This window comes from Cherax quadricarinatus, chromosome 41 (genome assembly GCF_038502225.1).
Source record: "Cherax quadricarinatus isolate ZL_2023a chromosome 41, ASM3850222v1, whole genome shotgun sequence".
Lineage (NCBI taxonomy): Eukaryota > Metazoa > Arthropoda > Malacostraca > Decapoda > Parastacidae > Cherax > Cherax quadricarinatus.
Window position 1 is genome coordinate 25,380,339 of NC_091332.1, and position 27,312 is coordinate 25,407,650.

At 39.9% G+C, this 27,312-nt stretch overlaps 1 protein-coding gene across 2 annotated transcripts in view; it reads left to right on the forward strand.

Moving 5' to 3' along the window:
- Positions 1 to 1,899: 1,899 nt before the first annotated feature.
- LOC128695931 (streptococcal hemagglutinin) overlaps positions 1,900 to 27,312 on the forward strand; it is a 127,794-nt gene continuing 102,381 nt past the window's right edge. Inside the window, exons 1-3 of one of the 2 annotated variants that reach the window (XM_070093101.1) lie at positions 1,900 to 2,055; positions 10,884 to 11,074; positions 23,696 to 23,833. In XM_070093101.1, the coding sequence (XP_069949202.1) occupies positions 1,961 to 2,055; positions 10,884 to 11,074; positions 23,696 to 23,833 (424 nt within the window). In that variant the 5' untranslated portion in view covers positions 1,900 to 1,960. The remainder of the gene's footprint in view (positions 2,056 to 10,883; positions 11,075 to 23,695; positions 23,834 to 27,312) is intronic. The other variant, XM_070093102.1, reaches the window with a different exon arrangement.

Sequence of the window (27,312 nt, forward strand, 5' to 3'; positions counted from 1 at the left end):
CAGGGAGGGTACAAGGTAACAACCACATACAGGGAGGGTACAAGGTAACAACCACACACAGGGAGGGTACAAGGTAACAACCACACACAGGGAGGGTACAAGGTAACAACCACACACAGGGAGGGTACAAGGTAACAACCACATACAGGGAGGGTACAAGGTAACAACCACATACAGGGAGGGTACAAGGTAACAACCACACACAGGGAGGATACAAGGTAACAACCACATACAGGGAGGGTACAAGGTAACAACCACACACAGGGAGGGTACAAGGTAACAACCACACACAGGGAGGATACAAGGTAACAACCACACACAGGGAGGGTACAAGGTAACAACCACACACAGGGAGGGTACAAGGTAACAACCACACACAGGGAGGGTACAAGGTAACAACCACATACAGGGAGGGTACAAGGTAACAACCACACACAGGGAGGGTACAAGGTAACAACGACACACAGGGAGGGTACAAGGTAACAACCACACACAGGGAGGGTACAAGGTAACAACCACACACAGGCAGGGTACAAGGTAACAACCACACACAGGGAGGGTACAAGGTAACAACCACACACAGGGAGGGTACAAGGTAACAACCACACAAGCGCACAAAATGCGCGCTAAAGGAATAACAGTAAAAGTCGGTCGATGGATCTATAATTTCCTCACTAACAGAACACAGAGAGTAGTCGTCAACAGAGTAAAGTCCGAGGCAGCTACGGTGAAAAGCTCTGTTCCACAAGGCACAGTACTAGCTCCCATCTTGTTCCTCATCCTCATATCCGACATAGACAAGGATGTCAGCCACAGCACCGTGTCTTCCTTTGCAGATGACACCCGAATCTGCATGATAGTGTCTTCCATTGCAGACACTGCAAGGCTCCAGGCGGACATCAACCAAATCTTTCAGTGGGCTGCAGAAAACAATATGAAGTTCAACGATGAGAAATTTCAATTACTCAGATATGGTAAACATGAGGAAATTAAATCTTCATCAGAGTACAAAACAAATTCTGGCCACAAAATAGAGCGAAACACCAACGTCAAAGACCTGGGAGTGATTATGTCGGAGGATCTCACCTTCAAGGACCATAACATTGTATCAATCGCATCTGCTAGAAAAATGACAGGATGGATAATGAGAACCTTCAAAACTAGGGAGGCCAAGCCCATGATGACACTCTTCAGGTCACTTGTTCTATCTAGGCTGGAATATTGCTGCACTCTAACAGCACCTTTCAAGGCAGGTGAAATTGCCGACCTAGAAAATGTACAGAGAACTTTCACGGCGCGCATAACGGAGATAAAACACCTCAATTACTGGGAGCGCTTGAGGTTTCTAAACCTGTATTCCCTGGAACGCAGGAGGGAGAGATACATGATTATATACACCTGGAAAATCCTAGAGGGACTAGTACCGAACTTGCACACGAAAATCACTCACTACGAAAGCAAAAGACTTGGCAGACGATGCACCATCCCCCCAATGAAAAGCAGGGGTGTCACTAGCACGTTAAGAGACCATACAATAAGTGTCAGGGGCCCGAGACTGTTCAACTGCCTCCCAGCACACATAAGGGGGATTACCAACAGACCCCTGGCAGTCTTCAAGCTGGCACTGGACAAGCAAGGTAACAACCACACACAGGGAGGGTACAAGGTAACAACCACACACAGGGAGGGTACAAGGTAACAACCACACACAGGGAGGGTACAAGGTAACAACCACACACAGGGAGGGTACAAGGTAACAACCACACACAGGGAGGGTACAAGGTAACAACCACACGCAGGGAGGGTACAAGGTAACAACCACACACAGGGAGGGTATAGGCTACACAATAAAGTTATTTAAGTTCTCCCAGGCAGTAATAACGTTTTCTCTCAGTTAGTTTGTTTACAAAGTTGCTCATGAGCTGAGGTATCGATTCTCCTCACTAATATATTAACCATTATGACTCGAAATAAAAGTAAAGTAGATAAAAATAAAGGTGAAGAAGAGAAAAAGAGCAGCAATAAAGAGAAAAAGTCTGAAGGGTGTGACAAGACGTGAGTAGCCAGACTTACTCTTACTTTCACTAGGGACCCCAATGGAAATTTTTACTTCTTTACCCAGATCTACCTGGAGTTCATTACCTTTGTAATTTGCTCAGCTATCATAACTTTGTGGTGCAGTCGCTGGACCTATTATGTACTTCTGTTATCTTTTGACTACCACCCTCAGGATGGGTCTGGGGTGCATAATAAATATATTAAACTATAACTTAATTGGGCTATATTTAAAAGTACATAAATATAGGAGTCATACAGCACCTGTCAGGCATCCAGGTTCATTCCAAAGAAGTGGAGGGGAGGGGCTGATCCCAGTAACTTGGATCAAGAGCCTTTTATGTCTCTTGAGGAGTTTCAGGCCAACTCTTGATCTAAGGAATTGGACCTTTCCCTCCTTGGCATGAACCTTATTGCCCCCCCCATTGGCCCAGGTGCAGTATGATTCTTATGGATTTAATAGTACAAGATATTAAGTCATTCATTATACTCAATGTCAAAAAAAAGCTGTGATATTTTCATGTCACAGTGAGAATTTTTTTTTATAATCATGGGGGAGTGCTAAACCCGTAGGATTATACAGTGCATATGGGTGGGGGATGGATGGTATTCAGACTCAATTCAGGGAACCCGAGCACAGATCAAATTCCCTAGATCAAGAGCCCCTCACCAGCTTCAAGGAACCTCCATTGAGGGGGTCACAGTGAGTAAAGCAGCAGCTGGTGTGTTGCAGAGGCAACAATACTCTAGCAAACTTGACTAACTTAACCTAACACCACACATTCTCTAAAACAACCAGTACAGTAATAATAATAATAATAATATCTTTATTTTCTACAAGTACATGTACAAGGTATACAGGCCTAGTTGACATCAGTAACATACTACTATATAGAAAACCCCTTGTTATGCTGAGCATTTCGGGCAAATTAGGTCAGTTTTATCCCAGGATGCGACCCACACCAGTCAACTAAGTCCCAAGTATGTACCCATTTTAAACTGATGGGTGAACAGGGACAGTAGGTCTTCAGTACAGGAAAGACTGTGCTATAACTTAAATTGCCAGGCATACCATCTAAAGGGGACAAAAAGATACAAAACATCCAGGCCATGGGAAAACCTGGGTAGCCACAGCCACTCAAGAGGGAGAGGTTTTTTAGTGCCAGGAAGGAAAAAAAACTGGCAGGAAATGGCAGAAATCGTACACCAAATCCAGTCATTCCTGGAGTGGAACCACAGTCGATGGCCTCCACTCCAAACCAACAGATACAGATACTAATGCCGGAAAAAAAATCCCCCCCCAGTACCAACAATACCACCAGTCCGATAACATTCTTCTTTGCAAATATACAGGGTCTAAAGCCAGCAATAAACAACAAAATACCTTTCATCCGTGGACTGCTTGCAGAGGCAAAGGCAATGTTCGCGGCTTTCACTGAGACCCACATAAAGGATCACTTGGACAACGAAATATGGATCCCAGGTTACAACCTATACAGATGTGACAGAGTGAACAGGCAAAAGGGGGGGGGTTGGCCTGTACATTGCAGAGTCACTTGTTTGCACAGAACTGCTTAATGCCTCAAATGACGTAGTGGAAGTTTTAGCAGTAAAGGTCGAGAACCAAAACCTAGTCATTGTGGTAGTCTACAAGCCTCCGGATGCAACATCCCAGCAATTCCAGGAACAGCTGTTAAAAATTGACCACTGTCTGGAAAATCTTCCAGCTCCTGCACCCAACATCTTGCTCCTGGGGGATTTCAACTTAAGGCACCTAAAATGGAGGAATATAGCAAATAATATTGTTGCAGTAATAACACCAGGAGGCAGCTCTGATGAAAACTCACACTCACACGAGCTTTTAAATCTCTGCACAAAATTCAATTTAAACCAGCAAATAATAGAGCCTACTAGACTGGAGAATACACTAGACCTCATCTTCACTAACAATGATGATCTGATAAGAAATGTCACCATATCAAAAACAATATACTCAGATCACAACATAATTGAGGTTCAGACATGTATGCGTGGAGCCTCAGACCGACAAAATGAGACTAGTCACGAGGGAGCATTCACCAAATTCAACTTCAATAACAAAAACATAAAGTGGGACCAAGTAAACCAAGTCCTAACCGATATAAGCTGGGAAGATATACTAAGCAACACAGACCCAAACTTATGCCTAGAACAGATTAACTCGGTGGCACTCGATGTATGCACAAGGCTTATTCCTCTAAGAAAAAGGAGGAGTAGATGTAAAATAGAAAGAGACAGGCGCTCCCTTTACAGGCGACGGAAAAGAATAACAGAGCGGCTAAAAGAGGTCAATATATCAGAAATGCGCAGGGAGACACTGGTCAGAGAAATAGCAAGCATCGAACTTAAGCTAAAAGAATCCTTTAGGAGTCAGGAATCGCGGGAAGAACTAAAAGCCATAAATGAAATCGAAAGAAACCCAAAGTATTTCTTCTCCTATGCCAAATCAAAATCGAGAACAACGTCCAGTATTGGGCCCCTACTTAAACAAGATGGGTCCTACACAGATGACAGCAAGGAAATGAGTGAGCTACTCAAGTCCCAATATGACTCAGTTTTTAGCAAGCCGCTAACCAGACTGAGAGTCGAAGATCAAAATGAATTTTTTATGAGAGAGCCACAAAATTTGATTAACACAAGCCTATCCGATGTTATCCTGACGCCAAATGACTTCGAACAGGCGATAAATGACATGCCCATGCACTCTGCCCCAGGGCCAGACTCATGGAACTCTGTGTTCATCAAGAACTGCAAGAAGCCCCTATCACGAGCCTTTTCCATCCTATGGAGAGGGAGCATGGACACGGGGGTCGTCCCTCAGTTACTAAAAACAACAGACATAGCCCCACTCCACAAAGGGGGCAGTAAAGCAACAGCAAAGAACTACAGACCAATAGCACTAACATCCCATATCATAAAAATCTTTGAAAGGGTCCTAAGAAGCAAGATCACCACCCATCTAGAAACCCATCAGTTACACAACCCAGGGCAACATGGGTTTAGAACAGGTCGCTCCTGTCTGTCTCAACTACTGGATCACTACGACAAGGTCCTAAATGCACTAGAAGACAAAAAGAACGCAGATGTAATATATACAGACTTTGCAAAAGCCTTCGACAAGTGTGACCATGGCGTAATAGCGCACAAAATGCGCGCTAAAGGAATAACAGGAAAAGTTGGTCGATGGATCTATAATTTCCTCACTAACAGAACACAGAGAGTAGTCGTCAACAGAGTAAAGTCCGAGGCAGCTACGGTGAAAAGCTCTGTTCCACAAGGCACAGTACTAGCTCCCATCTTGTTCCTCATCCTCATATCCGACATAGACAAGGATGTCAGCCACAGCACCGTGTCTTCCTTTGCAGATGACACCCGAATCTGCATGACAGTGTCTTCCATTGCAGACACTGCAAGGCTCCAGGCGGACATCAACCAAATCTTTCAGTGGGCTGCAGAAAACAATATGAAGTTCAACGATGAGAAATTTCAATTACTCAGATATGGTAAACATGAGGAAATTAAATCTTCATCAGAGTACAAAACAAATTCTGGCCACAAAATAGAGCGAAACACCAACGTCAAAGACCTGGGAGTGATTATGTCGGAGGATCTCACCTTCAAGGACCATAACATTGTATCAATCGCATCTGCTAGAAAAATGACAGGATGGATAATGAGAACCTTCAAAACTAGGGAGGCCAAGCCCATGATGACACTCTTCAGGTCACTTGTTCTATCTAGGCTGGAATATTGCTGCACTCTAACAGCACCTTTCAAGGCAGGTGAAATTGCCGACCTAGAAAATGTACAGAGAACTTTCACGGCGCGCATAACGGAGATAAAACACCTCAATTACTGGGAGCGCTTGAGGTTTCTAAACCTGTATTCCCTGGAACGCAGGAGGGAGAGATACATGATTATATACACCTGGAAAATCCTAGAGGGACTAGTACCGAACTTGCACACGAAAATCACTCACTACGAAAGCAAAAGACTTGGCAGACGATGCACCATCCCCCCAATGAAAAGCAGGGGTGTCACTAGCACGTTAAGAGACCATACAATAAGTGTCAGGGGACCGAGACTGTTCAACTGCCTCCCAGCACACATAAGGGGGATTACCAACAGACCCCTGGCAGTCTTCAAGCTGGCACTGGACAAGCACCTAAAGGCAGTTCCTGATCAGCCGGGCTGTGGCTCGTACGTTGGTTTGCGTGCAGCCAGCAGCAACAGCCTGGTTGATCAGGCGCTGATCCACCAGGAGGCCTGGTCACAGACCGGGCCGCGGGGGCGTTGACCCCCGAAACACTCTCCAGGTAAACTCCAGGTCCTATGGAAACATGTCTCTAATATTTTCCAGCCGTACTGGAGATTCGAACCCTGGACTTCAGTGTGTGAGCTGAGTGTGCTAGCAGTCAAGCAATGGGACACCCTTGAATTATGTTAATAATCCGTTCTAGAAGACACATCGGACTCCAAAACCATCATAACTCAAACCCTAAAATTCCCAGGTTTTATGGTGAAAATTAAAATGATATACAATACCAACAAGTTGGTAAGTAAGACACGTGCAGCAGTTAGGTATCTTTACTTGAGTACAGAAAAGTTGGCATAAGCAGTAAAGATGTGAAGACGATGTAATCAAGGGTGATGGAGTGATTACATCGTCTTCACATTTCTAATGCTTCTGCTAACTTTTCTGTACTCGACTGAAGAAGCCTACTGTGTATGCCTGGAGAGGGTTTCGTTTTGGACTAAAGATGCCTAACTGTTGCACATGTGCCATGGTTTTGTGGTACATAATTAGTGCCAAGACCCAGAAATGCAATATAGTATATTGTACGTTGGAGTTGGTAGTGTGGTGGTGGTGGAGAGGTTACTAGTTAGTAAGTTTATTTAGGTACAGGTATACATAAGTACAATTATAATACACTGTGTAATTTACCTATAATAATAATAATAATAATAATAATAATAGGTAGTAGGTTGGTAGACAGCAACCGCCCAGGGAGGTACTACCGTCCTGCCAAGTGAGTGTAAAACGAAAGCCTGTAATTGTTTTACATGATGGTAGGATTGCTGGTGTCCTTTTTTCTGTCTCATGAACATGCAAGATTTCAGGTACGTCTTGCTACTTCTACTTACACTTAGGTCACACTACACATACATGTACAAGCACATATATACACACCCCTCTGGGTTTTCTTCTATTTTCTTTCTAGTTCTTATTCTTGTTTATTTCCTCTTATCTCCATGGGGAAGTGGAACAGAATTCTTCCTCCGTAAGCCATGCGTGTTGTAAGAGGCGACTAAAATGCCGGGAGCAAGGGGCTAGTAACCTCTTCTCCTGTATATATTACTAAATGTAAAAGGAGAAACTTTTGTTTTTCCTTTTGGGCCACCCCACCTCAGTGGGATACGGCCGGTGTGTTGAAAGAATAATAATAATAATACTTCAACAAGTACATGTTTTTTTTGTTTCTGTCGCTTTCTTCTGAGGCTCCTAAAATAAGACAAAACCTTGTCTTTTAAAACACAGGAAGTGAATTCAGTGTTTTCAGTATCTGGGTGCTTTCTTATGATTCTGTTCATACTTTCCTAATGAGTAAAGGACTTGTGAATTTCTGCAGCTGTTGTCCTATGATCATCCATCTCCCCTAATTCTTGGCACTCCTTTGCTGTCAACTCCTGTCTGTGGTCCTGAATTAATTCCTCTGCATCGTTTCCATGAACCTCCAGCCTTGTTACATCACTTAAAATGATAACAGTCTTTCCATCTCTGATAATGTCTCTGTGTGAGGCACTGACCTCACATACTCAGTGTCTATGGTTCAATCCCTGGCCAGGTAGAAATGTTGGGCATGTTTCCTTACACCTGCTGTCACTGTTCACCTAGCAGTAAGTAGGTACCTGGGTGTTAGTCGGCTGATGTGTCCTGGGGGGACAAAATTGAAGGACCTCAGTGGAAATAAGACAGACAGTCCTCGATGACACACTGACTTTCTTGGGTTATCCTGGGTGGCTAACCCTCTGGTTTAAAAATCCTAACAAATCTCATCTTATCTTATCGAACTAATTCAAACTCTTCCATCATGTTGTTTCACAATTTCTTGCTTGATTGTCAGAGAAATTTCCTGTTACTGCACACTTTAGGGGCCAAGATGACTTGGTAGCACAAAAGGTGGCATAATTAAATCATAAATGCAGGTATGAAGGGCAAATAATCCAGAGTTGATGTGGGCAACACACCTGGTAGCTTTAAACTGAAAAGGAAGCAATAAAATCTCTATGACATTCCCCGTGTCCGGCGAAATCTCTTTAAAAATTCAGTGTACATAAAAGGGCCCAGAATCTGGAACTCTCTGCTAGATATCTCAAGAACCACTGAATCAGCCAGCATTTTCAAAACTACCATTAAAAAGCACCTTATATCCCTAACATAGCCCAGCATCAACTAAATATGTTAAAACTATAAATGAATATTTTTAATGTCATGAACATATGTACAACATTATACACAATATACAGTGGACCCCTGATTAACAATATTTTTTCATTCCAGAAGTATGTTCAGGTGCCAGTACTGACCGAATTTGTTCCCATAAGGAATATTGTGAAGTAGATTAGTCCATTTCAGACCCCCAAACATACACGTACAAATGCACTTATATAAATACACTTACATAATTGGTCACATTAGGAGGTGATCGTTAAGCGGGGGTCCACTGTATACTTACTCTCACTATCTGTAACCTCCCTTATGTCAGCGGAGTTCCTGAGTCTCGAGAGGCAGGAGAAAATACTTCAATATAATGCTAATATCAACTCTACGATTTATTTATCTATCAGAATTGATCTAATATGACATAATAAACACTATAGTAACATAGAAACATGATATATACCCTAGATTGAATAAAATACGCCATAATACAGCCTGGTGGCCTGGTGGTTAACGCTCTCGCTTCACACGGCGAGGGCCTGGGTTCGATTCCCAGCCAGAGTAGAAACATTGGATGTGTTTCTTTCCACCTGTTGTCTATGTTCCCCATCAGTAAAATGGGTACCTGGGTGTTAGTCGACTGGTGTGGGTCGCATCCTGGGACACTGACCTAATTTGCCCGAAATGCCTCTGGAGCATAACAAGGGACTTTCTATATAGTAGTACAGTATGTCATTGTAATCAGCTAGGACTGTATACCCTGTACATGTACTTGTAGTAAAATAAAGATATTATTATTATTATTATAAGTGTCCAGGACCAGTCCGAGCATATAAAATCATTGCTGTTCCTTCCTATAATGTGTTCTTTGGTCCTGGGTAAGAGAAAACAGAGTTTTTGAGAGGCTAACTGCACTAGAGGCCAGCCCGCGTTCCTGGTGAATATCTCGGAAGTAATTTATTAACTTATTTCATGAAGCCCACCATTTATTAATGAAGTACATGTAAATACAGTAATAATGATAAGAATCATAAAAAAATGATTGTTCTACAATTGGCTTGTGGAATATTGGAAATATTACAAATATTTTGGGATCTGTGTGGGAGCAAAGGGCAGGATATTTTGCAAATGTCAAAAACTTAGCAACTTTTTATTTTTTGTAGAATATCTGAAGCTCGCTCATACTTGGATTTTGGCTCGCAGCTCAAAACAGAAAATCAACTGAGTGACGGCTCATAACTCGGAAAACTCGTAAGTTAAGGCACTCGTAAGTCAAGGTACCACTGTATACCCATTCTTCATTTATTCAGCCTTCCTACGATAAATATATTCACTTCTCACTATAAGCTAAGGACGAAAATATTTTAAGGTAAGTAATGTATGTAATGTATGTGCATTTTTTTGGCTTATCTCTATTTCTCACTTAATACATAGTGTAAACATGTTATCAGGCTTTTATATGCATTTGAAAGTGAAAAAAAGGTTATGTTTCACTTCACAGCAATTTTCTCTTTACAACAGTAGCTCGGAACCTAAGCTACTATATAAGCGTGGGCCCTCACATATTTAAAGATGAAGAGATGACCAACAAATACAGATCGAGGGAGCATAACACTGTACGTGGTGCTAAGTGGATACAAACTGCAGCTTATTTTGACTCTGATAGGTCAGCATCGCTTAAGAATTTTGATAAATCATGTTCATTAGCTATGTAGTATCTCTTGCATGTGGTTGATTTCCTTGCAGCAGTTTTACCATCTTTTGCAAAGAACTGGTGGATTTTCCTCTGAAGATGGAGTTTTCTTAGTCTATAGAGAAGGTTTACATAAAATTAGTGATATGTTAGTACGTACTGTAGTTAATTTTCCAACTTTCAGGAGTCTCTCTTGCAGTGTGTGCACCATGGCTGCACTCCCTCATGTGTGCACCTAAGCTGCACTCCCTCTTGTGTGCACCTAGGCTGCACTCCCTCTTGTGTGCACCAAGGCTGCACTCCCTCGTGTGTGCACCAAGGCCGCACTCCCTCGTGTGTGCACCAAGGCCGCACTCCCTCGTGTGTGCACCAAGGCCGCACTCCCTCTTGTGTGCACCAAGGCTGCACTCACTCGTGTGTGCACCAAGGCCGCACTCACTCGTGTGTGCACCAAGGCCGCACTCCCTCGTGTGTGCACCAAGGCCGCACTCCCTCGTGTGTGCACCAAGGCCGCACTCCCTCGTGTGTGCACCAAGGCTGCACTCCCTCGTGTGTGCACCAAGGCTGCACTCCCTCGTGTGTGCACCAAGGCTGCATTCTCTCTTGTGTTCCATATTTTACAAGCCTTGTCTTATTTGATTTTGTTATTTTCAGCAGTCAAGTGAGACAATGGGAAGCCGCCCGCCGCCACCGCTTCAATACTATTTTAGAGAAGCTGCGACTAGCACTACCAGACTGCGGACCCAGAGCAAAAGCAGAGATCATCCAGACTGCCATTGATTATATCCAAGACTGTAAAGCACTGAAAGAGAGCGTATTAGCTGGTAATGAATCACAAGAGCTGAGTAAGTATACTCTGGATTTAGAGTTTAAACTGAAACTCTTTATTTCCACATGATACACTGTACAAATATGGATCACATTTAATATTGCACATGGAAAGCCATTGGTTATGCAGAGCATTTTGGGCAGGCTTAAACCTAGGTTAAGACTAAAAGGACAATAAATGTTTTACAGGACTTGAGCCCTGGAGCTGGGAAGTACAGTGCCTATGCTCTAAAGGAGGGGTGGGGATATTTGCTGTTTGGAGGGATATCTGAACTGTTATATCTACATGCCTCTGGCAAGACAGTGATAGTGTGATTGATGGTGAAAATGTTTCTTTTTTGGTTCACCCTGCCTTGGTGGGAAATGGCCAGTTTGTTAAAAAAAAAAAATCAAGATATATAGCCTCTCCTCACTTAGCGACGTACTCGTTTACCAACCACTCAGACTTATGACCAGCTCTCCAACCAGTATGCAAACCTAAATACTAATGTATATTAGAGCTGATTTCCTCTGTTCTGTTTATTACAGTATACAGTTAACTACTGTATAAACTTTTAAAAACATACTAGAAATGTTTTAAATGGTGCAATGGTGACATTAAAACAATATCTAAAGATGGTTGACACAAACCCACTACCAGTATAGTATGCTCCTTGCTTAACGACCAATTCACTTACCAACCGCTCATAGGAACGGAACCCCGTCATTAAGTGAGGAAATTCAAATGACTGTGACAACACATGTATTTTTTTCAACACACCAGCCATCTCCCACTGAGGTAGGGTGACCCAAAAGAAGAAACACTTTCACTATCACTCACTTTTATTACTGCCTTGCCCTTCCAAACTAAATTCCTTTATGAAGGTAAATCGTAACTCAAAATTATTGTAAATCAAGACCATTGTAACTCAGAAGACTACTGTACTGGAGTTTTGCACTTTATAAAATCTAGTGTACATTGTTAACTGCAGCTTTTAATGTATATGCTTGAGCATGGGAGATGGTGAATAAGAAGCAAACACATTACACACCGGCAATATTAGGATCATATAAATTAAGAGTTAATATGAGTATTTTAACCAACTACAGTGCGATAAATATTTTGGTAATAATCAGTATTATTTTTCTAGGATTGCCTGAAAGCAAGTATTTAACCTTACTGACAAGAAACTGTAAATGCTGGTGAAATTTGGCTTGTTGAACCCTTGTGCTGTCTGTCACGTAGACCTTTATCATTGAGGCCAGGGTCCCTAATGTAGTTCTATGTCATGACCTCATCTCACTCAGATAAGCTGTGAGTGGTAAATTTTGGCCTAGATATGAGAGAATGGGTCTGTGCAGTGAGTGTGCACAGTATAAAAAAAAATCCTGCCTCATGTGGTGCATGACTGGAAAAAGAAAACTGTGACCACGTGTGTGGTTTAAAATAGAGAATTTGAGGCGTTTTCTTGGATGATTTTTATGATTTTATTGGCAGTTTCTTGGTATCATTTGATAGAATGGAGGACATACTACTGAAGTAGAAATAATTTTCATTGGTTTCAAGACTGGAAGTACAGTGGAACACCGGATTTCATCCCCACTGGATATCGTATGATTCAGATTTCAACCACTTTTTTTCGGCGAAATTTTGCTCCGGATTTCGCACCTAGTCCCGGAAATCATCTGTATTTGACGCATTGGCCCACCCAGGATGCTGCCACTCATGCTTACGTGTCTCAGTCTGGCTCTGTCACTGGTTGAGTGAGGATTCACCTGAAACATTTTGTAATAATCCATTGTTTTTTGTACTTGTTTATTGAGTGCGACTGCGAAATAAGCCACTATGGGCCCAAAGAAAGTTCTAGTGCCAGCCTTTTGGTAAAGAAGGTGAGAAACACAATAGAATTCAAGAAAGAGGTTATAGAAAAATACCAAAGTGGCGTACGTGTGGCAGAGCTCACCAGGATGTATGGCAAGTCCAAAAAAACAATTAGTTCCATCCTGGCAGAGAAAGTAGAAATCAAGTGAGTTGATGTTGCAGAAGGGGTGATTAAGGACATTTGTGCAAAGTGGAATGAGGTGCAAACTTTTGTGGAAAAATATCACCTCTTAAAGAGATGTCAGAAACAGAGCTCTCTGGACAGATCTTTAGTGTGACAGGGGACCAGTGCCAATAAAAGACAAAGAAGGGAAGTAACCCCGGATAGGGCTTTGATACCTGAACTCCTTATGGAGGAGGATTCCCCTTCCAAACAATAACCTCTGCTCCTCCTCCCTCTCCCCTCCTCACCATCCTTACCCCAAGAAGAGTTTTCAATAAAGGTAAATGTGATGTTAATTTTTCATTTATCCATTTCATTAGTCATTTATATTTCTTTCTCATTGTTTTCTGTATATAAAACTATGGTTATTCTTTAAAAAATGCATTTTTTGTTAATATTTTTGGGTGTCTGGAACAGATTAATTGTATTTACATTATTTCTTATGGGAAATATTGCTTCGGTTTTCATCTCTTTCAGATTTAGACCGACCTTCTGTAGCTTGAAATTGAGCTCCAATTAGTGGAAATATTCAATTTTCCCAATCCTCTTACAACACCCAGTTTTATGGGTCTGATTCAATTATTGGGACACTGTTAACCCTTTCAGGGTCCGTCCCGTAGATCTACGGCTTTACATTCAGGGTCCAAACCGTAGATCTACGCCATGAGCTCAGCTCACTCTGATAAACTGTGAGTGGTACATTTGGGCCTAGATATGAGAGAATACATCTATGTGGTATGTGTGCACCACATAAAACAGATCCTGCAGCACACTGTGTATAATGAGAGAAAAAAAATGAAATCATGATTTTTCGATTAAAACAGCAACTTTGCAGTGTTTTTTCGTATGTTTTTTATAGTTGTATTTGCGATTTCTTGGTCTCATTTGATAGAATGGAAGACATATTACAGAAATAGAGATGATTTTGATTGGTTTTAGCATTGGAAATGGCTTGAAACTGAGCTCAAAGTAGCGGAAATGTTAAATTTTTGCCGATATTCAAAAGTAAACAAACGACCTCACACATCTAATACACGTCAGCTGGTGGGTCTAATATACATTCACAAATATGGTGATGATATTTATACAATTATTACAGTATTGCATAAGAGTAGATCTTCTATTTTTTGGTGTGAATAAAAATTCATTATGTGAATAAAAAATCAAAATGGAATTTATTTGTAAAGCCTCAAAACATAACTAATGAACAGAGGAAATGTTAGTTTAGTGCCAGGAATGCCTACATTGTTCATTCTGGACCCTATTTTGAAATTGGAATATTTTGAACTTTGTGTTAAATTGGCCAAATTAACAATTTCCGATCACTTTATTTTGTAGTTGAAACAGTTGACTTGGCGATTTCTTGTGCTCAATCGATAGAATAGAAGTAATACTAGTGAAATAGCTAAGAATTTGGTTGATTGGAATAATGTAATTGGCCTAAAATAGGAGTCAAAGTCGGCAAAATCGCCGATTCGTAAATATCGCTGACACATCAAAATTCACGAGAGCATAATTTCGTCAATTTTCCACCAAATTTCGTACTTTTTGTTTTATTACCTTCACAAAAAGATTCTCTACGATTTCATAAGAAAAAATAACAAATTTTTTTTTTGAAAATTCTTGGACACTGGTGCGTGACTCCAGATTTGGGCCTTGGACCCTGAAAGGGTTAACCATGACTAATCATCCCTGGTTATATTTAATTATCCAAGAAAAAGAGTAAATCTTCTATTTTTATGTAAATAAGTATTCAGAAGGGACAGTATGTAAAATATAGTAGAGGCCTTGGGACGTGACTAATGAAGAGAAGAATTGTTGTTTTATTTCCAGGAATTTCTACATTGTTTATGGACTCTATTTTTAAATTGGCATTGTTTGAATTTTGTGTAAAATTGGCCAAATTACTGACTTCTGTGCACTTTATAGGGTAGTTGAAATAGTTGAATGGGCAGTTTCTTGTGCCCAGAAGGGAAGGTATAATAGCTAAGAATTATGTAGAACGGAACAATAGAATTGGCTCAAAATAGGACTCAAAGTGAGCAAAATTGCCACTGTGTAAATTGCGCTGAGACCGCTGACTTTGCATCTGTGTAATTCCATAAGTTTTCCATCAAGTTTTGTACTTTTGGTGTCATTACATAAACCCCTTCTCCACCTACATGCTGCACTTTTACGTATCAAGATTGATGGACTGAATACATCAACGCTAGGCTGAGGAACTAATTACCTCAAACTCCTTCTAATCTTCCATTGTTCATCTATGTACGTATTAGACTGAAGACGCCACTAGCTGGTTAAACATTTCCACAATAAAGATACCCAAGTGTTGCACAAATATCTCATTTATCAACTTGTTATGAGTTGCCATGATAGTTTTTTTTTAATTTGTTATGGGGCACTTCGGGTGCAGGTTGTGGTGCACTTCTTGTAGCACTGCTAAAGTTTTATCATGCTTGAAATGTTCTGCATAACCAGGGGCTTTCCATGTACAGCATTAAATGCCATGCAATTCTGCAAAAACTATGTATCCTGTGAAAATTAAATATCATCATCATACTGTATGACTGTATGGGTTTTGCACTTTCCCATGAATATACTGTATGAATAATATACAGTAGGGCCCTGCTTTTTGGCATTTTGCCTTACGGCGATCTCAAATTATGACCAAGACTTTTTATACGGCAAACGGTCTTTCAAATATGGAGAGTGCCAAACAGTTTGTTTACATTCTCCATGAGCAAATATCTTTATTAAGTAATAATAATCACTCTTGGGCACATTAATTGTCTAATTTTACGTCAGTGTAGACATTTTCATTAATTCATCTACAATATTTTCTTCAAAATTATATAAGAAACACGTTACATAGTATATAAACATAAAATATTTATATGCTATGGAGGTGTGGTAGCCAGGCGGAGGGAAAACATTACATGACTCCCCTTAACCCTTAAACAGTCCAAACGTATATATACATTCACTTGTGCAGCGCCCCGAATATTTTGAAAAAAAAAAAAAAAGTTTTTTTTTCTAGGAAAAAAGAGCACATTTTTTAAGTGTTGTAGAATAAAAAATTTTTTTAGGGTTAGCACTTACCGAGATATGAGGCCGCGAAGTTGGCACTTGGCGATCACCTGACGGCAACATGGAGCGCTGCCGCTTGCAGAAATTCTACATATTTACCGTTTTCTTCCATTTTTTTTCATTTTCTTTGTTTTCATGATATGATAATTATGTTTTAGAGTAAATCTTTAGATTTCAATGCCAATTGTTGTTCATACACCAGTATTATATAAGAAATTATCATATTGTCATAAACACATATGTACACACTGACAGGTGATTTTGCACACCTGGCTGAATCACATTCTATTATCTACAACTATATACAAGTATTTACATGTCCCACTTATGTTTCTAGAATTCCACGATTGCATGATACTCCATGAAGCATGGATTCATACAGAGTGCCACCCTACACTGGTGACAAATGAATCATGTGTCCTTCTGCTGTTGGGGTTGTTTTTTGGTGGTAGCACACACAACACACTTTTTCTGGGAACTCTTCTTCTTTGGGGTAGGTGGTATTGGTACCAGATAGTGACAATTAGGAGTGATTCGGTCTGGCACTTCCCCCACTGGCTGTGGTTGTGGGACAAGTTGCTGTTGAGGGGCAGGTACAGGTGTGGTACCATACTTTCTTGCTATCTGTTTGACAACATTCAGAGAGAATTCTGTAAAATGTTGTTGTTTTCCAGTCTTTATTTCATACATATTGAATGCATTGAGCACTGCAATGTCTACAAGGTGTAAAAACAGTTTTATATACCACTTGCGACTCCTACGTACACAGTCAACAAACCCTATCATCATATCACACTTGTCAACTAGTCGCATATTGTTCGTATAGTCCACGACAGCAGCTGGCTTTACAATAGGTTCTTTGTTGAACCTGCTCAGTCTGTCTGTACCATCTCATTTCTGTGGATGATTGACAGCAATGTCACATCCCGTTTGTCATGCCATGTCAGTGCCATGATGTCATTAACATGAAACACTTGCACTGCACCATCAGCACTGCCTCCACTGAACCTTGGCATATGTTTTCTATTCCTTCTCATTGTTCCACATATATCAGTATTGTTCACACGTAGGAAATCAGCGAGCATAGGGCTTGTATACCAGTTGTCTGTGTACAATGTATGGCCCTTGCCAAGGTATGGTTCCATCATCCTGCGAACAACATCACCGGAAATGCCCAACATCCATCTGTCATCATCGAGTGCGTTTCTCCCAGTGTATACCATAACATCCAACACAAGACCACTCTCACAGTCACACATAACAAAATGTTTTATACCAAAGCGATTACGTTTGCTCGGTATATATTGCTTGAATGACAGGCGTCCCTTGAACAGAATCAAGGACTCATTAACAACAATGTTCTTGAAGGGATAAAAGTATGCACTGAATTTCTGCTTCAAATACATAAACACTTCCTGGATTTTGTATAGAAGGTCATTTCTGTTTGGTGTATTTCTGTCTGAGGAATGCAACATTTGTAGCAACAGAGTGAATCTGTTGCAGGGAAGGAGGTCACGGAAAACTGGATTACTGATGAAGTGGTCTGTGGGCTAGTAATTACGTACATGTATATTGTTCTTATAGATATGTGGCATAAATGTGACAGTGGCAAGGAATAAATACATTTCAGCCACTGTTGTGTCTTTCCACCTGTGCAGCTGTGACGATTCTCCAACCTCTGCTGTGTTGTCCATGACATATCGGTAATAACTGTTTGTCTGAGTCACTATCAAGCTCAGTATAGGCTCATCGAAGTACAACTGGAAATAGTCTAACTCTGTAGACTCATTCGTTACGGGACATTTTGGCTGGATTCCACTTCCACTCGCATCAAAATCACAAGGCTGTGGCACGAATGTACTTTGTGTCCAGTTCCACTGACGATCATGTGGTGCAGGGTGGACTTGTGGTATGGGGCAAGGGGGGAGCAGGAGGAGGGACAGGAGTGGAGGCAGCACATGGTTGAGGGGATGCCGGGCAGTCCTCTGTCTGTCCACCCACTGCGCCATGTGGTCTAGGTACAGTGCCACCCACCACTACTTCCTCCATCCCCACATACTCGCCTTCATGATCACTTTCACTGTCAGTGGCCGGGGTTTTGGATTGTGACCTGCCATGACCCTTGGGGACTGCATATGGCACACTGCCTGAATGTAGACGACGACGCCTAAAAGTACACTTCACTGGTGAATAATGAACTTCACTATCGCTAGACAAATCCTCGAATGGCATAAAATCAATCTCATTGTCACTTACATCACTTTCACTATTACTAAAACACCGGGAAAATGATAGTTTCCTCTTGCGAAGTTGCCTATGAATAACACTTGCCACTCCAGAGGTGCTTGGCCCAGGGTCTTGTGTGGCCACATTGGCCACCCCAGAAGTGCTTGGCCTAGGGTCTGCTGTGGCCACACTGGCTACCCTAGAGGTGCTTGGCCCTAGGACAGGTGTGGCTAACCCAGAGGTGATGGACTGAGGGTCATCTGGGTTATCGTCGACATTTTCACTAATTCCTTGAATATTACTGGCCCCATTGGTGTCAAATCCACTAAATTCACGATCTATATCACTTTTCTCGAGTAGTAGAGTGTTAATACGACAAGGCGTGAGTGAATCATGAGGGTGTGCCATGATGCTGACCCAAGATGGAGCTGAATGTAACTGGACCTACCATGTGGTACCCAGGCGTCCCCAATTTTTTTTATATGGCGCACACTGAGTGCACACACCCATTCTCTTATGTCTAGGTGACTCAGGCCTATCACTCCAATTTTGAATGAATGAAAAATGAAATGTATATATACGTTTGGGGCGCTATGCATGAGAACGTATATATATGTCTGGACCGTTTAAGGGTTATTACATAATGCTTTTGTTTACAAATCTCGGCATGAATTATTCATTACTTCTCCCTTTGTTTATGATGGCATCTAAATATCATGTAGGTATGTAGCCCAAGCAGACTACATACCTACATTATTATTATAACTGATAATTATATGTATGTGTACCTGCACCTAAGTATGCCTTCACTCAGGGCGTTATTTCTTCTAAAAACGATTAAACTCAGTGAACATGGTATGTTGATGGTAATAATATGGCTTTGGGCCACAATAAATATCGTGTAGCTATGTAGGTAGGTGTAGGTATGTAGCCCAGGTGGACTACATACCTACATTATTGTTTATTTATTTATTTATTTAGTAATTTTAGCATACATACAGAGGTACAAAAAAATACAGGTAAGAGCAGCATGCCAAAGCCACTTATATGCATAGCATTATGGGCTGGCTTAAAATTAACTTAAGATTAACTAAGCAATGATGAAATCAGTGATAAAACATTATTGTAAACAGATAACTATAAAGCACAAATGAGTATTACAAAGACAGGTCATATAGTTGCATGCATTGCTGTACATTCAGTAGAATGGAGTATTCTGTTAGGTAGTGTATTTAAAAAAATAATAAAGTTAGATTGGGTCCTAGGTTTAACATTTGTGTGATATAATTGTGAGTAACATTTAGGATATACAATTTATAAGGTTCAGTTATTCAGTATTTATTTGGTTTTGAGTGAGTAAGTGATCTTTGAGAAGAGACTTGAATTTATAAACAGGTAGTGTATCTTTTATATTTACAGGTAATGAATTCCAGATTTTAGGGCCTTTTATGTGCATTGAGTTTTTGCATAGCGTGAGATGGACACGAGGAACATCAAAGAGTGATCTGTGCCTTGTGTTATGGTCATGTGTTCTGTTGAGGTTGGCAAGGAGATGTTTGAGGGGAGGGTTAATATCAGAGTTAAGTGTTCTATGTATGTAATAGGTGCAGTAATAAGTATGGATGTTTTGTATGGTGAGTAGGTTGAGTGTTTTGAATATTGGTGGAGTGTGCTGCCTGTAGTGAGAATTTGTTATCATTCTAACTGCAGCCTTTTGTTGGGTAATTAGTGGTCTGAGATGGTTAATTGTTGTTGAGCCCCATGCACAAATTCCATAGGTGAGATAGGGGTAAATAAGAGAGTGATAAAGGGCCAGGAGGGCTGACTGTGGAACATAGTACCGTATCTTCGATAGTATGCCTACAGTCTTGGAAATTTTCTTAGAAATTTGTTGTATATGTGTATGAAATTTGAGTCTATTATCAAGGTGGATTCCTAAGAATTTTCCCTCTGTTAGCTTTGTGATAGGTGATCTGTTTATCGTTATGTTAAGAGGTACATCTGTAGCTCTGTTACCAAACTGAATGAAGTAGGTTTTGTCAATGTTTAGTGTAAGTTTGTTAGTCCTCATCCAGGTAGATATTTTCTGTAATTCGGTGTTTACAGTATTGGCTAGCGTGACTGGGCTCGGGTGAGAGAAGACGTATGTAGTGTCATCTGCAAAAAGTGTGGGTTTGAGTAATTGTGAAGCATTTGGTAGGTCATTTATGTATAGGAGAAAGAGAAGAGGGCCAAGGACACTTCCCTGTGGGACACCAACTGTAATTGGTTGAGCGGAAGAGCTTGCCCCATTTGTGTACACATATTGGCTTCTGTTGCTGAGGTATGACTTGAGGTAGTTGAGGGAGTGCCCTCTAATACCATAGTGTGACAATTTTACATAGAGCAAGTCATGGTCAACTGTATCAAAAGCTTTACGTAAGTCAATGAAGATCCCCAGTGGGACTTCTTTTTTCTCTATTGCAGTGTATATGTGTTCTAGCATGTGTATAATAGCATCATTAGTATTTTTATTAGGCCTGAATCCAAATTGGCAGGGGTTGAGAATGTTTTGGGAGATGAGGTAGGAGTAGATTCGTTTATGAATTAATTTTTCGAAGATTTTTGAGAGAGGGTGTAAATTGGATATTGGCCTATAGTTATTCAACTCAGTTTGGTCTCCTCCTTTATGGATCGGGGTGACCCTTGCTATTTTGAGAGCTGTAGGGAAGGTGGAGGATTCAATGGATTTGTTAAAGAGTGTTGCAATGATTGGTGATAGTACTTGTGACACTTTTTTGTATATAAAGGGTGGTAAGGTATTTAAATCTCCTGCCTTGTTTTTTAGTGCGTTGATAATAAGGGAGACTTCGTATGGGTTAGTCGGAGCTAGGAACAGTGTGTTCGGGTAGTTGCCAGTGAGGTAGTCGTTTGGTGGGGTATCTGAGCTTGGGATTTTATTGGCAAGGTTTTGTCCTATAGTGGAGAAGAAATCATTGAGTCTGTTTGCTGTTTCTGTTGGTGGGAGTTGGGGTTCATCTGATTTTGCTAATTTTATTTCGCTATTTCGTGATATCTTTTTTGTTCCCAGAATTTCTGATAGGGTCTTCCAGGTCTTTTTTATATCACCTCGTAAGTTGGATAATCTGTTCTCATAATACAATTTTTTTGCCCTTCTTATCAGGCTGGTTAGGATTGACGAGTAACGTTTTGTTTGGTCTCTGGTTATGTGACCCATTCTGTACTGTTTTTCATATCGGTGTTTTGTATTTATGGATTTAAGAATGCTGGGTGTTAGCCAGGGACTGTTCAGTCTCTTAGCTGTCATCTGTTTAGTTTTTTTTTAGGGCAGTGCTTGTTATAGAAGTATTGGGTCTTTTTTAGAAAATTATTAAAACATTCATCAATATCTGTATAGATTTCTAGCTCAGTGTGCCAGTCAATGTTTGTTACTGCTGTTGTGAAGTTATTAATGGCTGCCTCATTGTGAAGTCTGAAGGTGACTTTAGTAGTGTCTTGGGGTATTTTACCAAGAGTTGTTATGAGGAAAGTAGGGTAGTGGTCTGTGGTATTATCTGTAATTATGCCTGATTTTAAAGGGGATATGGTGTTGGTCCAGATGTGGTCAAGTAGGGAAACACTAGTCTCCGTAACTCTTGTAGGTTTTGTTACTGTTGGTAGCAACATGCAGTTACTCATTGTGTTTGTGAATTCAGTTACGTGTGGGTCCTGGTCTTGCAGTAGATTTATATTGAAGTCACCGGAGAGTAGTAAGTGATCTTTGTTCATGCGTGCATCAGTTATCATACTTCCTAGGTTTAGACTAAATTGGCTAATGTTTGATTGTGGAACTCTGTAGATGTTTATCACTGTGAGAGGTTTTTGTAGGTATTTGGATTTGAATTTAGCTATTATATATTCCCCATGTTCATCCCTTGTGCAAGTATTAGTGATACATTCTAGTTGGTTTGAGTAGTATATAGCTGAGCCACCCCCTTGTTGGTCTGGCCTACAGTTGTGTATGGCTGTGTAACCAGGAATGGTATAGACATCTGTAGTATCAGGCTTTAGCCATGTTTCAGTTAGTGTAATGATGGACATATTGGCATGCAAGGAATTTAGTAATGCTAGGAGGTCATCGTAATGCTTGCTTAAAGATCTGATATTGTAGTTAAAGATAGTTATGTTGTTGTTGGCTCTGAGAAGTGCCTTTGATTGTTCTGCTGTGTAGTAATTACAGTAACTGTTTGAATCATTTAAGTCATTAAATAAGAGGTTGGTATCAGGATCAATGCTTGTAATCATAAGATTTGTAGTGAATCTATAGTTAGAATTAAGTATAAAACAAAGTAAATATTCTAAAGCTAAAAATATAGCACCTGAATTATTTAACAAATGTAAAAATAATGAGCTAAAATAAAGGAGACAATATAAAAGGGACTAAAATAATTTGTGGTGAACAAATAAAGTGATGATCAAATAATGGAGCTTGGGAATATGATAGTAGGTAGTACTTTAAAGGTAATTCTTTAAAGTTAGAATTATAATATAAAAGGGACTAATATAAGTTGTGGTGAACAATAAAGTGGTGTACCTGTTACATGAGAATGGGAGTGTTTCTCTTTACTTATTCTACTGTGTCAATGTGGAGACAACTTGTACACAATGTAAAATGACGACAACCAGACGCGGTCACCTGGTTTGTTTACATTATGTGTGGGTGGGGTAGGGAGGGCTTCCCTGGCTGGATACCATACTTCCCAAACCTGGCTTTAAACAAACTAATAAAGCTCACCTCTTACCCTACATTAAGACTACAAATATTTTAAGGTAACTAATGAATGTACTGTATGTATTTTATCACTCTGGGGAGCTTTAATTTAATGAAGTATATTACATATGGGTGAGGTGGGCTGACCTGGCTGGCTACCATACCTCCCAAACCTGACTTCCTACAAATTAAACTCACCTCCCACCCTACATTAAGACCACAAATATTTTAAAGTAAGTAATGGCCTAATTCTATTGCTAACATAATATATGTTAGTGTAAACTTGTTACCTGGCATTTATATGCATTTATAAGTGGTAAAAATGGCGTTCTGCTTTCTGGCGATGTCTGCTTTCCGGTAGCCTGGAACCTAACCTGCCGTGTAAGTGGGGCCCTTCTGTATATTTTTTTATTAACACATCGGCCATTTCCCACCAAGGCAGGGTGGCCCAAAAAAGAAAAACTTTCATCATTCACTCCATCACTGTCTTGCCAGAGGCATGCTTACACTACAGTTATAAAACTGCAACATTAACACCCCTCATTCCACAGAGAAGGAAGTTAAGCGGCTGATGAAGCAGGTGACAGCACTGAAGCAACGAAATGCTTTGTTGGTGAAATTATTGCAAGAAACTGGACTTCGGTTTGAAGCCGATGATGGAAATGTAGAAATTATTTACACTATCCCAGGTAAAGTGTCACACATGGTACTGATAATTAATCCAGTATTTTATTTCAGCCAGTTCAGTGAGTCATATTGCTGATGCATGTATTTTATTTTAGTTAAAGAGGTAACTGTATCAATGCAATATTTGTGATAATATGGGAAAGCAGATTCATGTTTGATGGAGTTTAATTGTGAATAAAGAATAAAAAGTCACAATACTGTGACTGGAACAGTGCACAGATAACCCACATATAAGAGAGAGGAACTTATGACGACATTTTAGTCTGACTTGGACTGTTGTCATAAGTTTCTGTCTCCTTTGTGTGAGTTTTATAGTGTATAGTGTAAGCAACAACCTGGGCTGCTCCAGAGGGCCAGGAGCATGTAACAGAATATTTCATTTGACTTATTAACCTGGAGAGTTAGTAATCCAGGATATTCCAATATGGTCACCATGTCTGGCTGAGCTCTGTTGGGGTCTTTTAACCCTTTCACTCTCTCTTATGTAGATCTACATTATTGACATCAACATCACTCATGTAGATATGCATTTTAAGCACAGCACTGTCAGATATGCTGTGAGAGGTAAATTTTGGCCTGGACATGCAAGAATGGGTCTGTGTGGTGAGTGTGCACAGTATAAAAAAAAATGTCCCACAGTGCATGATATGAAAAGCAAATCTGTGACCTTGTGTTTGGTTTAAAATAGTCTTTAAGGTGGTTTATTGGCAGTTTGTTGGTATCAATTGATAAAATGAAAGCCATACTACTGAAATAAAGATGGTTTTGGTTGGTTTCAGGACTGGAAGTAGCTTGAAATAGGGCACAAAACAGAGGAAATGTTAAATTTTTTGATGATTTTTCCGAGGAAGGGTAAGACTCTCATGTTCCCTCCACTCTAGTGTGTTTTATAGGTTTTTACTAGGTCTGTTTCAATTACTGGGATGCCTTAAAGCATGATCATCATTCCTGGTTATATTTTATTAACCAAGAAATATGATGAAGCTTTGATTTTTTGTGTGATGATGGATTTAAAATGGAGGGCAGGTGTAATATAGGAGAGGTCTGGAGACATGATTAATGAACAGAGGAAATGTTGTTTTAGTGCCTGGAATGTCTACAGTGTTTATTTTGGACTCTGTTTTTAAATTGGATCTTTCTTTTAATTTTGTGTAAACTGGCAAAATTACTGATGGTAATGAAAGGGAAAGTTTTTTGGCAAAAAGTGTATGGGAATCTATAATGTTGGAATTATTGGTCAAAATGTCAAAGCAAACAGTATAGGCAGCTGCAAGATTTCCTAATGATCTAAAAAATTGATTGATAAAAATGGCTTCAAAGACAGACAAATTTTAAACGTAGATGAAATAGGTTTTTTTTAGAAGATGCCATCAGTCACTTATATGGTGGAAAAAGAATCTTCTCAACCAGGATATAAAGTCTCCAAAGACTCTTTAATGCTTTTATTAGGTGGGAATACATCTGCTGACTTGAAATGTTGGTGTACAGAGCAGAAAATTCAAGGGTTCTTAAATCCTATTCAAAAAATGCACTTCCTGTTATATGGAAGTCAAATAAAGCCTGGGTAATGAAACAATTGTTTGAAGACCGGTTTGCAAGTTGTTTTTACACTGTAGTTGAATGTAATTGTAAAGATAATGACATAGTTCTTTTAAATTTGGTTGGCATTGGGCAATGCACCAGGTCATCCTACTTCTCTTTCTGACTTGAATGCAAGTGTTTCTTTCATTTTCCTGCCACTGAACACTACATCATTATTGCAGCCAATGGATCAGGGTGTCATTGGTACACTTAAGGCCTATTATTTAAGATGTACCTTTGTGCAAGCTATAAAAGTAACAACAGGAGAAAATGCCATAAGTTGAAACAAATTTTGGAAAGGTTACAGTATCTGATATGCAGTTGAAAATATAAGTGAATTATGGCTTGAAGTAACTGCGAGCAACATGTGAGCTGTTTAGTAATTTCTTTTACCACATTGTTCCAATAATTTTGCCAGTTTTGAATCCCATATTGAAACTACTTGTAAAAACAGTGTGCAGCTTGGGAAATATCATCTGTGAAAGTGTGAGTCAGTGCATTGACTCACATTCCAACGACCTTGATGATGCAACACTTGTTGAAATAGATCAGCAATGTTTATAAAAGAATTCACATTGGATTAAAGTTAATTGTGAAAGTTGAAGATGCGTGTGACTTCATAATGAACGTGTATCCAAGCATTGAATGAAGCATTAGAGTGAGGCAGGTGTTACAAAATGATATTCAGTTTTATCCCTTTGAGGGTCCAAACCATAGATCTACGTCATGAGCTCAGCTCACTCAGATAAGCTGTGAGTGGTAAATTTGGGCTTAGATATGAGAGAATGCATCAATGTGGTAAGTGTGCACCATATAAAATAAATCCTGCAGCATGCAGTGCATAATGAGAAAAAAAATGCGACCGTGTTTTTTGGATTAAAACACCGACTTTGCAGTGTATTTTCATATGCTTTTTATGATTGTATTCACAGTTTCTTGGTCTCATTTGATAGAATGGAAGATATATTACAGAAATAGAGATGATTTTAATTGATTTTAGTACTAAAAATAGCTTGAAATTTACCTCAAAGTAGCGGAAATGTTCGATTTTTGCCGATGTTCAAGAGTAAACAAATGACATCACACTCCAATACAGTAGGGCCCCACTTATATGGCAGGTTAGGTTCCAGGCTACTGCCAAAAAGCGGAAATTGCCGTAAAGTGGAACACCCTTTTTTTCACCTTATAAATGCATACAAATACTAGATAACAAGTTTACACTAACATACATTACATTAGCAATAGAACTAGGCATCAAAAAACAATAAAAAAGTACAATACACACATAGTGCACTCATTACTTACCTTAAAATATTTATAGTCTTATTCTAAGGTGAGACAGATAGTATTTATTGTAAGAAATCAAGTGTGGTATGTATGGTAGTCACCCGAGCTACCATACCAAGCCACCCCACCTACACACAATATTCTATTACATTTAAGCATCCCAGAGTGATAAAATGCATATCCAGTTTACTCATTACTTACCTTAAAATATTTGTAGTCTTAATCTAGGGTGAGATGAGTAGTATTTATTGTAAGAAATCAAGTGTGGTATGTATGGTAGTCAGCCGGGCTACCATACCAGGCCATTCCACCCACACATATATTCTATGATATTTAAGCATCCCAGAGCGATAAAATGCATATACAGTTCAATCATTACTTACCATAAAATATTTGTAGTCTTACTGTAGGGTCAGAGGTGAGTAAATGAGATAAAACGAATAAATGAGAGAGAGAGAGAATGAGTACATGAGGGAGGACAGGCGCAGAGTTATGTAAACAAACCTGGCAAACGTAAGTTTTGTAAACAAACAAAGTGTACACGTCTGGTTTGTGTACAAGTTAAATTGTGTACAAGTTGTCTCTACATTGATATGGTAGAATAAATAAAGAA